At 42.0% G+C, this 14649-nt stretch overlaps 1 protein-coding gene across 1 annotated transcript in view; it reads right to left on the bottom strand.

Annotated features, from left to right (window-relative positions):
• Nucleotides 1–14649, bottom strand: part of LOC112257997 (homeobox protein PKNOX2-like) — a 100000-nt gene that overhangs the window by 14469 nt on the left and 70882 nt on the right. The window contains exons 5-8 of the mRNA XM_042327855.1: nt 9346–9517; nt 7437–7622; nt 6903–7038; nt 4475–4572 (exon numbers count right to left, since the gene is read on the bottom strand). Coding sequence (XP_042183789.1) covers nt 4475–4572; nt 6903–7038; nt 7437–7622; nt 9346–9517 — 592 coding nt within the window. The remainder of the gene's footprint in view (nt 1–4474; nt 4573–6902; nt 7039–7436; nt 7623–9345; nt 9518–14649) is intronic.

The following is a 14649-nucleotide window of genomic DNA, read 5'->3' as shown; positions in this document are numbered from 1 at the left end:
CACACATACACACACACACACACACACACACACACACACAAACACACACACACACACACACACACACAAAGACTAATGGTTCTCTATAGCTCAGTTAGTAGAGGATGGCACTTGCAATGCGTCTGCTAAATGGCATACAAAATAGAAAAAGGCAGATACAGTGGCATGAGATCACTATGCATAAATTCCAAAATGTCTTTAATCTAATATTGTTCACCTCTGGTCCACACACAAAATACATATTTCCTATTTCCATTGGCGCAAACAGTATCAAAGTGAGGATCCTTCATTCATATTTAACAACCCATTTGCAATGCCTAAAACAGTTTTGAGGCAAAAATATGAAGATTTAATCTGGACCACGAATAAATTGGCAGGACAAAATGCCTGAATAGATAAATAAATATACTCAGCTAAAAAATATTCTTAATAATTTCGTGCAGGCATTGGAAAGTCATGAAAAAGGAATGGCTTCCAACTGATTCTGATATACAGTGCCTTCAGAAAGTATAAAAAGGATCAAAAGATTTAATCGTAATTTTTTGTCAATGATCTACACAAAATATTATATTGTGATAGTGGAAGAAAACGTTTTTTTTTGTAAAAGAAAACATGAAAAATAAAACACAAATATTCAGTATCTTGATTAGATAAGTATTCAACCCCCTGAGTCAAAACATGTTAGAATCACATGCGAGTGTTTCTGGGTAAGTCTTTAAGAGCTTTGCACACCTGGATTGTACAATATTAGCACATTATTCTTTCAAAAATTCTTCAAGATCTGTCAAGTTAATTGTTGATCATTGTTAGACAGACATTAAGTATTGTGATAAAATTTAGAGCTGATTTTAGTCAAACTGTAACTAGCCCAATCAGGAACATTAAATGTCGTCTTCGTAAGCAATTCCAGTGTATATTTGGCTTGCGTTGTAGGTTATTGTCCTGTTGAAAGGTGAATTTTCTCCCAGTGTCTTTTGGAAAGGAGACTGAACCAGGTTTTCCTGTAGGATTGTGCTTAGCTCTAAACAGATTATTTTCTATCATAGAAAACTCCCTTGCCAATGACAAAGAAACCCATAACATGATGCAACCATTTCTTTCCTCATTTATTGCAGGTTAACTTAGTGGAATTAAAAATAATTTTGGGGGGTTTGTATAATTTGATTTACACAACATTTTGACCACTTTGAAGATGCAAAATATTTTTTCTTGTGAAAAAAACATTAACGTTCGTCGTTGGGAGAAAGAGAGGAGGACCAAGGTGCAGCGTGGTAAGTATTCATTATGCCTTTTATTAATGAAAACGAATACTCGAACAAAACAACAAAATGGTAAACGAGAATGACACGAAACGAAACAGTCCTGTCTGGTGACATACACAAAGACAGAAAATAATCATCCACGAAACATAATAGAAAACAGGCTACCTAAATATGGTTCTCAATCTGGGACAACGATTGACAGCTGCCTCTGATTGAGAACCATACCAGGCCAAACACAGAAATAGCAAATCATAGAAAAACTAACATAGACAACCCACCCAACTCACGCCCTGACCATACTAAAACAAAGACATAACAAAAGAACTAAGGTCAGAACGTGACACAAACAAGAAATAAGACAAAAGAACAGAAAACTTGAGTGTGCATAACTATCCCCCCCCCAAAGTCAATACTTTGTAGAGCCACCTTTTGCAGCAATTAAAGCTGCAAGTCGCTTAAGATATGTCTCTATAAGCCTGGCACATCTAGCCACTGGGATTTTTGCCCATTCTTCAAAGCAAAATTGCTCCAGCTCCTTCAAGTTGTATGGGTTCCGCTGGTGTACAGCAATCTTTAAGTCATACCACAGATTCTCAATTGGATTGAGGTCTGGGTTTTGACTAGCCCATTCCAAGACATTTAAATGTTTCCCTTTAAACCACTTGAGTGTTGCTTTAGCAGTATGCTTAGGGTCATTTTCCTGCTGGAAGGTGAACCTCGGTCCCAGTCTCAAGTCACTGCAAAACTGAAACACGTTTTCCTCAACAATTTCCCAGTATTTAGCGCCATCCATCATTCCTTCAATGCTGACCAGTTTCCCAGTCCCTGCCGATGAAAAACATCCCCACAGCATGATGCTGTCACCACCATGCTTCACTGTGGGGATGGTATTCTCGGGGTGATGAGAGGTGTTTGGTTTGCACCAGACAGAGCATTTTCCTTGATGACCAAAAAGCTCCATTTTAGTCTCATTTGACCAGAGTACCTTCTTCCATATGTTTGGGGTGTCTCCCACATGGCATTTTGGTGAACACCAAATGTGTTTGCTTATTTTTTTCTATAAGCAATGTTTTTTTTCTTCTGGCCACTCTTCCGTAAAGCCCAGCTCTGTGGAGGGTATAGCTTAAAATAGTCCTATGGACAGATACTTCAATCTCCGCTGTGGAGCTTAGAAGCTCCTTCGGGGTTATCTTTGGTCTCTTTGTTGCCTCTCTGATTAATGCCCTCCTTGCCTAGTCTGTGAGTTTTGGTGGGTGGCCCTCTTTTGGCAGGTTTGTTGTGGTGCTGTACTCTTTCCATTTTTTTATGGATTTAATGGTGCTCCATAGGATGTTCGAAGTTGCTGATATTTTTTTATAACCCAACCCTGATTTGTACTTCTCCACAACTTTGTCCCTGACCTGTTTGGAGAGCTCCTTGGTCTTCATGGTGCCGCTTGCTTGGTGGTGCCCCTTGATTAGTGGTGTTGCAGACTCTGGGGCCTTTCAGAACAGGTGTATATGTACTGATATCAAGTGACAGATCATGTGACACTTAGATTGCACACAGGTGGACTTTATTTAACTAATTATGTGAGTTTTTTTATATTTGTATTCTGTACAGGCTTCCTTCTTTTCACACTGTCATTTGGGTTATTATTGTGAACTAACTACAATATTGTTGATCCATCCAAAGTTTTTTCACATCACAGACATTAAACTCAGTAACTGTTTTAAAGTCACCATTGGCCTTATGGTGAAATCTCTGAGCGGTTTCCTTCCTCTCCGGCAACTGAGTTAGGAAGGACGCCTGCAGTGATTGGGTGTATTGTTACACCATTCAAAGCGTAATGAATACATTCACCATGCTCATAGGGATATTCAATGTGTGCTTCTTCTTCTTTTTTACCCATCTACCAATAGGTACCATTCTTTGTGAGGCATTGGAGAACGTCACTGGTCTTGATGATTGAATCTGTGTTTGAAATTCACTGCTCAACTGAGGGACATTACAGATAACTGTATATGTGGGGTACAGAGATGATGTAGTCATGTTAACCACTATTATTGCACACAGATAGTCCATGCATTTTATGTGACTTGTTAAGCACATTTTTACTCCTGAACTTATTTAGGCTTGCCATAATAAAGAGGTTGAATACTTATTGACTCATGACATTTCAGCTATTCATTTTTAATTCATTTGTAAAAATGTATAAAAACATAATTCCACTTTGACATTATGGGGTATTGTGTGTCATGTGACAATTAAAAGAAAATGTAATTCATTTTAAATTCTGGCTGTAACACAACAAAATGTTGAAAAAGTCAAGTGGTGTGAATACTTTCTGAAGGCACTGTAAATATATGAAACACACACACACACACACAGCATAAAATAAGCCTTATTACAGGTGCAGCTGGGGTGTCACGTAGAAATCCCTCCCCCTATCCCCCTCGGCCCTGGGAATTTGTGTTCCGGAAAAGCGGGGTTGAATTAATTGGCGGCACCAAGCCGGGGTATCATTACCGGGAGCTTGTCGGTGATGTAGCTACGGGGCTGCACTCTATTCCCAGACCACGTGTAGAGTGCCGCCTCGGCTGGATCCTGGGTATTCACTGAGGCCGCCGCTGTCTGTCAAACACAGAATTACCTGCCTGGCTGACACTGTGGCTTTCTAATACGCCTGCAGAGCAGAGCACCCCACAGTCTACTCCGTAGGCGAGCATACGGGTGGTCTGACAGTCTGACTCAAATATTGACCACCTATGTGAGGTTCTTCAGGGCATGGGGATTGCAGGAGTTTAAAGGGACATGCACTCGCAAACTCTGTCATTAAGAGCTTCCTTTGCAGGTGTGTTGGACTTCAAATTAAAATAATCAAGTCACTTGTTTATTGTACAAACATTTTGTCAAGGAGGAAATGTTAGCACATAGGCTAAAGGCTGAAACGTTAGCATAATAAACAAGTGATACCTTGCAAAAACAGTGTGCTGAAATGTCATAAGTTTACCAATGATACGTTAGCTATTACACTATTACTCTAATATTGATTTCACACTGTCGTAACATGTTCATAACAGAGAGGCCCACCACTTGATGACAGCTAATGGCAAGCACAAACAATGATATGCATGACAGTGAGAGTATTTGGAGTTGTTTGACATGATCCATCTCTACATCTTATGGCAGAAGAGGCAGGTAAATGCTAGACGAGCAGCTGACGGCCTCACCTGTGAATTCTGGATCTGGATGGTCCCCTGGGACAGTCCCTGGGTTAACACCTGCCCTTGCGACGTCACCATGGCAACCGGCTGATACAAGGTGCCACCTGAGGGGATAATTTGCGGTCATAAGAGTCGAGTGGCTTCTTCTTCTGTGAAAAGCAGTCGGCCTTGCACCATTTCGGCTCGAGAGCTCTATTATCTAACCCTACCAAAACAATAACAACAACAACAACATGTAAACAAGTAAGGCAAAAGCACATCGGTGCGAATGAAGCACGAAAAGAAAAGCTGTATTCTTTCATGAGTTGTTCTTTTGCTACTAATTAGCACTAATTTCGATTCTCTAATCACGGGTATTAATTTGAGCTTTGAATGTCTTACGATCAAAGAGAAAGATGGAATGAGATTATTATTCTGAGTTGAAAGGGATTTCTGGAGGGCAGGGGTAACATTTCGCTGTACATAATAACAAGAAACCCAGCCACACTTTTGAGTGATATACACTACATTACCAAATGTATGTGGACACCTGCTCGTTGAACATCTCGTTCCAAAATCATGGGCATTAATATGGAGTTGGTCCCCCTTTGCTGCTATAACAGCCTCCACTCTTCTGGGAAGGATTTCCACTAGATGTTGGAACATTTCTGCGGGGATTTGCTTCCATTCATCCACAAGAGCATCAGTGAGGTCGGGCACTGATGTAGGGTGATTAGGCCTGGCTCGCAGTCGGCGTTCCAAATCATCCCAAAGGTGTTTGATGGGGTTGAGGTCAGCGCTCTGTGCAGGCCAGTCAAGGTCTTCCACACCGATCTTGACAAACCATTTCTGTATGTACCTCGCTTTGTGCTCAGGGGCAGTGTCATGCTGAAACAGGAAAGATCCATCCCAAACTGTTTCCACAAAGTTGGAAGCACAGAATTGTCTAGAATGTCAATATATGCTGTAGCGTTAAGATTTCCCTTCACTGGAACTAAGGGGCCTAGTCCGAACCATGAAAAATAGCCCCAGACCATTATTCCTCCTCCACCAACCTTTACAGTTGGCACTTTACATTGGGGAATGTAGTGTTCTCCTGGCATCTGCCAAACCCAGATTAGTCCTTTGGACTGCCAGATGGTAAAGCGTGATTCATCTCTCCAGAGAACACGTTTTCACTGCTCCAACGCATTTCCGAGTCCAATGCGAGTCCAATGGGGGCGATCTTTACACCACACAAGCCGATGCTTGGCATTGTGCATAGTGATCTTAGGCTTGTTTGCAGCTGCTAGGCCTTGGAAATTCCTTTCATGAAGCTTCCGACGAACAGCTCTTGTGCTGACTTTGATTCCACAGGCAGTTTGGAACACAGTAGCGAGTGTTGCAACCTAGGACAGACAATTTGTATGTGCTTCAGCACTTGGCAGTCCTGTTCTGTGAGCTTGTGTTGCCTACCACTTCACGGCTGAGCCATTGTTTCTCCTAGAAGTTTTCACTTCACAATAACAGCACTTACTGGGGCAGCTCTAGCAGAGGAGAAATTTTACGAACTGACTTGTTGGAAAGTTGTCATCTAATGACGGTGCCAAGTTGAAAGTCACTGAGCTCTTCAGTACGTGTGTCACGCCCTGGCCATAGAGAGGCTTTTTATTCTCTATTATGGTTAGGCTAGGGTGTGACTAGGGTGGGCATTCTATGTCATTTTTTCTATGTTTTTTATTTCTATGTCTTGGCCTGGTATGGTTCTCAATCAGGGACAGCTGTCTATCATTGTCTCTGATTGAGAACCATACTTAGGTACCCTTTTCCCCCACCTGTTTTGTGGGAAGTTAACTTTGTCTTTGTTCAGGGCACATAGCCCAAAGCTTCACGGTTGTTTTTTTGTTCTTCGTTTTGTTGGCATCATTTTTAAATAAAGTTCAAATGTACGCTTACCATGCTGCACCTTGGTCCTCACCTCATTCCAACTATGATCGTGACAACGTGCCATTCTACTGTCAATGTTTGTCTATGGAGATTGCATGGCTATGTGCTCAATTTTAAAAACTTGTCAGCAACGGGTGTGGCAAATTTGAAGGGGTGTCCACATACTTTTGTATATATAATGTAGAACACCTTCATTAACACAAAATGTATTTCCATAATTATATGTCAACAGCCTCCATTTGACGTAGGATATGATGTGACCTACCAGCAAGCAGTTGCTGAAATAATAATAGATAAATACTTAATGCAAAACATTGTGGCTAAACCTTCTCTCACCCTAATGTTGTTTTAATTTTAAATGTTGTGCATGCAGGGTAGAACACTTTGTACAATTTGTACATACACTGCAATTGTTTCTGCCTATGTCACTACAATGTAGAGGTATAAAGGACACTTGTTGTATGATATAATATCAGGGAAGGTGAGGTACCCATAGAACTGGTTTGAGGAAGGTGGAAAGGCTTCTCACCTGACACCACCTGGGAGTTGATGGTAGTCATGGCAATGTTACCCTGTTGCAGGGTCCCGGTGGGCATCATGATGCCCGAGGAGTTGACGGAGCTGGAGACTGATGTCATGGACGGAGAGGATGTCTGGAGGAGGTCCTGGTGAGGTCAGAGGTCATAGGAAGAGAAGGAACCAGTAAGGGGGTTGAGAAGGGCCGTTCAGTATGTACATACGACTAATACAATTTGAAACTTGAAACATGAAAGTACTGAATGTTGAGGATAAAAATGCCATGAACAGAGCTGATAATTCCTTAGTGCTACATGTAGGAGACATCTGTTCTTCAAAATGTATTTCTATCCAAATGTTACACAATGTATTAGACTAATTAATACAGCTCAGATGTTTGGACACAAGTATAATGGTCTTTCAGAAAAACACTAAAACATAAAAAACGCAGTTGGCTCCTTCAAAGTGCATACCAGATACACTATGTTTAGAGTGTGTACGTATGCATGCATGCACCAGTGTGCATATGTGTAAGTGTCCGCCTTACCTGCTGCAGGCTGAGCGAGGTGTGCGAGGGCGAGTAGGGCCCGCCCAGGTCATTGCGAAGCAGGTTGTCGCTGTGCATCTTGGTCTTGAGGCAGGTGATGTAGCGGTTGCAGAAGTCTTTGCAGAGCTCGTTGACCTTCTCCAGCTCCAGAAGGTGGATCCTCAGCACCTGGATGGCCTTCACCATCTCGGGAGGGAGAGAGAGAGAGAAGAGGAATATATGCAAGCTCAATGATTGGGGAAGGAAGGACACTACATGATAGCCTGAATGCTAGTCTAGATTGGCTCAACTTGAGCTAGCTCTATTGTTGATTTCTCCAATTTTAGAAAGGTGTAACCTTAGCAGACCTATGTTCAAATGCATTTGTATTTGAGTATCTGATAAAAATTATATATTTTTGGTGTGTATTTGAGTATTTACAAATACACAGCCAAAAACATGTACTTTTATTTTAGTATTTGAATGGTTATTTGATCAATTGTATTTAAGATAATTTTCAAATACATACTTCAAATAGTATTTTCAAATATCTGGATAAATGCATGGGAGTGTATTTGAGGCAGTGTATTTGAATTGTTCAAATACTTTCCAAATGTATTTCCAAATACATTAACACTTTCAACTTCTTGTCTTTTCAAATAAAAATATATCTGAACACTTCTTTCAAATGTATGTGAAAGTATTTGAGATATTTGAAATAGTATTTGAACCCAGGACTGAACCTGGTCACCTGGACGGCCTTCACCATCTGAGAAGAGAGAGGCAAAGCCAGCAGGCTCAATGACTAGGGAAGTAGGCTACATGCTAGCCTGAATGCTATGCTCGCTCAACATTGGCTAGCTCCATGGTTGCCTTCTCCAGTTTGAACCAAAGGTAAATAATAATATTGTTTCTGGACAGCCCCCTCATGTGCCTTACAAATTATGTGCTAGCCCTAGTCAGTCTCTGAACGTTCTAAGATAGCCCTTGACATAACACCTGCTAATCCATGAGCCCTCTCAAAATCCTTCACTATGATCCAAACTTTGTCCTTTTTCCAACCAGGCTTCTCCTCCCAGTGCTCACTCCCTCAAAGTCAGCACCCAAGGGCACCAGAATGGGGCGGAAAAGTGCTTGGCCAAGGAGGAGATAAATCTGCCAATTACTGCCGCTTGTTTAATCGGGAGCCAAGTGCCATCTCGGCCAGTCAGCTTCAGCATTACTGTCCTGTGGAAGAGTTAGTGTGTGCCAGGGCCAGTCCGCGGCCGGCACCTCGTAAAGCACACAGATGCGGGGTTAATTGACTGCCGCACCACTTGTCGGCCGAGTACCCCCATAATGATGAGAGCCGACCTTCCATCTCTCTCTCTCCCCAGCCACCTTCCCTATTTCTCCTAATTTCTAATCACTGCTAGCTGTCACGGAAGGGTGGGAGGGAAAGATCATGAGGGGGAGAGTGGGAAAGGGGAAAAGAGAATGGGTGAATATAAATAAATATTTAGAGAGACAAAGGAGATGGAAGGGAAAGGGGTAGATGTGTCTGCATGAGAGAGAGAGAGAGAGAGTGAGAGAGAGAGCGAGAGAGATGAGAGAGAGAGAGAGAGAGAGAGTGAGAGAGAGAGAGAGAGAGAGAGAGAGAGAGAGAGAGAGAGAGAGAGAGAGAGAGATAATTGATAGTCTAGAAGAGAGAGCCATGTACATGTAGGAAATAAGACAACTTGATTTGAGTGGGAAATAAAGCGTATGTGAAAGGGATATGTAATGACTGCCTCCACCAGTAGAGAAAGCAAGTCATCCTCAACATTAGTAAGCTATGTTAGACTGTTGAGATACTTCTTCAACCTGAGGAAGCCGTTAAGACTATTGAGGTGCCTCCTCAATGAAGAAGTCATGCTAGACTATTGAGATGCCCCCCAGGCAGGGTACTAACCAGGTTGTCCAGGTCGGGGTCCTCGCTGAAGAATGGCTTGTGGTCCTGCTCCTGCTGATGCACAAAGTTCTCGATGTCCACATCAAAGCTGGCAGAGGTGATGCACTCAGAGCCCTGGGTGGCCTGCTCACACTTCTCAAACAGCAGGGCCAGCAGTGGGAATAGGGGATGTCTGGAAGGATAGGAGAATACAGGAAGTAGTTAGACTTTATAACTGCTCTAGCTGTATCTTGATTGCCATATAAGAAGTAGTTCCGGGTGCAAAGATTATTTTTTTAAACTCTGTTTGAGAAGAGGAAATGTTGTTTGTTATGGATACTGCTCTCGCTGTATCGGTATTTGTGGTATGTCTATCATGTTTACAGTCTGAGGTTGACAATGCTCCTTCTAAATGCAATGTTCCTGAGTTCTCTGAAACCACATTCACAGTAAAGGCTCAACTCCGAAATTACCATTAAATGGGAAGACTGAAGTTTGAAGTTTTGTTGTGCATTGTGTTCGTGATACAGTATTGTTGTACTGCAACAATTTTCTATGTCTTGCACCCAGGAAGCGCATAAGCAAGTTAACTTGATTGTTAACTCCACTGGCAAATGCAACAGACAAAGCAAACAGTACGACACTGAGAGGATCTACTGCACACCCAGTCGCCAAGCTCAGTAAAGGTTACAGGAGTAATCCGCTGGGCACACACTGGTTGAATAAACGTTGTCAATGAAATGACGTGGAACCAACGTGGAATAAATGTTGAATTGATTTCTGTGCCAAGTGGGAAATGCATATGATTGAGTGAAAACGGAGCCTCCACACACTTCAATCAGATGCAATTAAAACGCTGAAATTGCGTCTGATTGAAGTGCACGCAAACTCCTTTTTCACCTCCTGACAAGCAAAACAAAATAATGAACAAACTGTTTGACGCAACCTCGTATCACTGTGTTATCAATAGTTTGGATTAGTGTTGCAAAAGTCCAAAAAAATCTTGCTTATTCCCTTCTGATTCTGTAAATCTTCAAACCATGAATTCTGAAAACCTGGGTCTTTTGGGGGAGTTCTTGGAATTTCACAACCCTAGTTTGGGATAGTTTTCTCATATTCCCTAGGACATTTAGTTCTGGTATGAATCAATATGAAGATGACGTTAAGTAGTGATGATATGGTCCATTGCGATAACAGTGAATGTCACCTACATTGTTACCATCTGTCTTTTATGGCAAATGTCACAAAGGTCAGACCACTCAGTAATATGGTTCAATGATCCATCTGCAAATCCCCCTCTGTTTAATATAGTAGCTCCAACTTCTGCAACTCAGGCAATAATGCCTGTTCAATGTTAAGGAGAGAATATACAGTATATCAATGAGTATCAATGTTTTGTCAGAATTCAGAGTTGGACAAAGTTTATGGATACTTACGTAGAATTAACTGGACAAGACTAAAACAGAGAACAATAGCAAATCAAATAGAATAGAAGATAAAAACATCTTAATCACTCCTTAATAATCATACAAATGCCAGGAAAAAGCCTTTGAATGTGCAAAACTATTCAAACACTAAGAAGCACTTCATCAAGCACACTATAGTACCAATAACCTTTATAGCTTTGCGTATTTCATGTTGTAAAACCCAAAATAGCAGAGGCACCTCATAACATGAAACAACATGACAATTAATTAAAATCTCCCCAAAAAACATGACCTCCCTGCATCCGTCTCTGTACTAAAGTGGTGTGCGTGTGTTTGTGTGTGTGCGTTGGTCTGTGCCTACGTGTAAGCATGCATACATCCATCCATCTGCGAACGTGCACGCGCGTGTGTGTGTATATGTGGCGTGAGAGAGTAGGTAGGTAGGGGGGAAGTGGGCATGCAGCACACAGGGCTACTCTAGGATGCTGAGAGAGTGGGCCCCTGCTCTGGCTCTAACCCATGGCTCGCAGCCTTTAATAGCCCACTATATTAGACTCTAATCTGCCTGATCCCAATTTAATGCGGCTCCCTCGGCCAGACGTGAGACGAATACTAAACAGGCGGCCATGCGCAGAGCGCTGAGCTGCAGTCCCCCCGGCCTCATTCACGGGGCGTGCGCGAGAGAGAGAGAGAGAGAGAGAGAGAGAGAGAGAGGGGTTCGCTATAAGTGCCAACTACTTCCTCCCTCTGAAACCGCACACAGAGGAAGGGGATGAAGGAAAGAGAAGATAGAGGATAGGAGTGGGGGGGCAAGGGAGAGGGGCTGGCTGCAAAGGGGTAATATGTTCTTCGTGGCTTGTTTTTCAGGTCCTATGCTATGGCAGGTGTTCAATTATTTAACTTGCTGGTGATCTAACGCACAGTTCAGACGACGAACTTATGGTGAGTGGAACTGAATAGAAATGAAGAGCGGGCTGGCACGGTTGAGAGCTTTTCATGACATACTGATTGTTTTCATACAACCATCTCAACACTACAGTTGGTTTTGGGTCGAATTCAGACATAACGGCGACCTCTTCTGTGCTAAAGAAACGACAAAGTTTATTGCACTAAAAAGGTAAAGACCAATCGCATACCTGTGCAGTGCAGACGTTAATGTTTGAAACGGAATATGATCGGTTTACGGTGTCGCGGTTAACGGTATCTTCAGATTTCAAAACTCCCTTTAACTAAGGAATCACAAAGCGTCTTCTCATCCCTAAAATAAACCATGTGGTATGTTAGCGATGGCAATATTACTGTGCAGCGCAAACGTTCTATTTTCTCCCGAGATTGCAAAGTAATTCATATGTTGATGTAGTGCCCATCCGTTATGAATGCTTCAACCTCTGTGTTGAGAAGTCATGTTTTTACCGTCAATTGCTGGTTCAAAGAGCACCAAAAACTATACTAACCATGAATATAAGCCTTTTAGCATTTCTGCCACCACAGAAACAGACCCTGGGTCTGTTCTAACGCGTCTACATGTGAATCGAAGGGGGAATACTCCTTTCACACCATTCTGGTTGGTGGGCGTAGATTTCAGTGGAATCCACACAGTATCGAGAACAAGCCAATAATTCGCTCATGTTCGGATCGTGGAATCTTTTTAACACACTGCTAAGCCATAAAGTAGAGTTTGGCTAAACTTAACTACAGTAATGGATGTTACAGTTTGATCAGGGAGCCCCAAAGATTAAGTAAACAAATGTAAATTGCTGAATTCACATTTATGTTTGCTATTTCATGCAGTCACAGAATAGAAAGAAGCTAAACCCCCCAAAAAAATTGCATTGTTTGAAGTTGAGAGATATCACTCACGCAAAGTAACGAGACTGGTCGTGTAAGTATGCCTCCAGGATAATATGGTAAAGTTGGTCTCATGTATAGAACCCCAAGAAATGAATTAGATTTTTTTTAAATCCTTCCGATTAGCAGTTTTTAATGAAGCCTGCAATGCAAATAATTAATCTCAGCGATTGACAGGTATTATTGCATGTTGACTAACCAATCGCAGTGAAATTGGATTAAATCTCACCTACATTGTTACCTTCTGTCTTTTATGGCCACACACATCAGTTTTCTATATTTCATTCAGGTAAATTTAGTAGATTGACATTGTTTGTTGGCTAGCAAATAGGGACCGCTGTTTTGGCATCAAATGAAGATAGATAGAGAGGTGATTCCGAGTGGTGCAGCGGTCTAAGTCACTGCATCTCGATGCAAGAGGTGTCATTTCAGTCCTTGGTTTGAATCCAGGCTGTATCACATCCGATTGGGATTGGGAGTCCCATAGGGTGGTGCACAATTGGCCCAGCATAGTCCAGGTTTGGCCGGGGTAGGCTGTCATTGTAAATAATAATTTGTTCTGACTTGCCTAGTTAAATAAAAACATGAATTCGGAGAATGGGGTATAATTTATAGCGACCAAAGTAAGTTGTACTTCAAAAAACCAAGGCACTCTTGTGGAAAAGTTAAAAAGCCTTTATTTTAGTGGCTATTGAATAGTAAAAAAAAAAAATTAAATACACCAACACGTTGCGGCTCACAGGCCTTCTTCAGGGAGCACAGCAGTGACAGGTGAAATGAATGACCAGAAATTTAAAGGGGAGTGGAGAATATTAACCAATAGATGAAGAGGAAATTAAGCAAAAGTATGCACTAATATGAAAGTGCATTTGTAAACTATAAGTATTAACCCACCATAGTTTAAGTTATGAATGAGGTCGCAGGCGGAGGGTTTCCAGTTGAAAGTGCATGTGCATCGGACAGTCCTTGAGCTTTGAAAACCACGGCCACTGTAATGTATACCACCGCCCACGGAGTGAAAAGAGTTTGTCCCAATCCGAGGCCATGATTGTGCTTCCGTTGTGGGTGTTGTAGAGAAGCAACCTTTATTTGCATGCAATTAACATCTATCAATATGCATGACCATTTCTCCCGACTCTGGAAGAACTGCTCTGGCGCGCTGTATGAAACAGAGGTGTGCTTAACCCATTCCACGCCCAAAGAGCAAACTATTGTCAAAGGTCTGACGGGGTGAACTACCACTGCATGGTTTCAGAAAGCACTCTATCCACGCTATTCCAAAGAGAACGTGGCGTCATTTTTAGTTAGGTGAGACGATGGAGCGGTGAACTAGGGCTAAGATATCTAAGTGTTATAGACAGTCATTGTCTTATGAGAGTAAAAATAGGTCCAAGTATTGAACTAATCTAAAATGAAAACCCAGATAAATCTAGGAATTTATCATGTTATTGATTCCAATAGAAATGTTTGTTCCCCCTTCCTCAGTAGTGCTTTCTGTAAACACACAGACAGCGCGCACACGCACACGCACACACACACACACACACACACACACACACACACACACACACACAACTGATGTAATGGAGATATGATGCTGTGGGGCTTCTTCTCATAACCCCGGGGCATTATGGGTACACAATAGGTTTTATTGGCCGCCTGGCCCACACCCACAACACCACAGTAAGAGAAAAACGGTTCTTCTCCACAATGGGTCTGGATTTGCATCCCTTGCTGACAATCCATAGAATGCAAACATATTATGACCATTCTGATTGGTCCCAGAATCTGCTGGGTTGGGCCAGAGCTGGCCTACATGATCAACTTTGATACTCTGATTTGTTAGAGATGATCCAATCGCTGATTAATTTGTTTTGTACGACACCCCTCATTTTGTCACACAAACAACTTCTAGGATGGCAGTTTCAGACTGAATGTATGTAGCAATTGATAGAGCAGCGGAATTAAATTCAGGGTGAGTTGTCAGGCAAATAAACAATAGCAGTAATGACACAATTTAATCCTTATTTTAGATGGAGTTATTAAATGG

The sequence above is a fragment of the Oncorhynchus tshawytscha genome, linkage group LG09 (assembly GCF_018296145.1).
Source record: "Oncorhynchus tshawytscha isolate Ot180627B linkage group LG09, Otsh_v2.0, whole genome shotgun sequence".
Lineage (NCBI taxonomy): Eukaryota > Metazoa > Chordata > Actinopteri > Salmoniformes > Salmonidae > Oncorhynchus > Oncorhynchus tshawytscha.
Note: the sequence above shows the minus strand (reverse complement) of the source record. Positions and strands in the feature narration are given on the sequence as shown.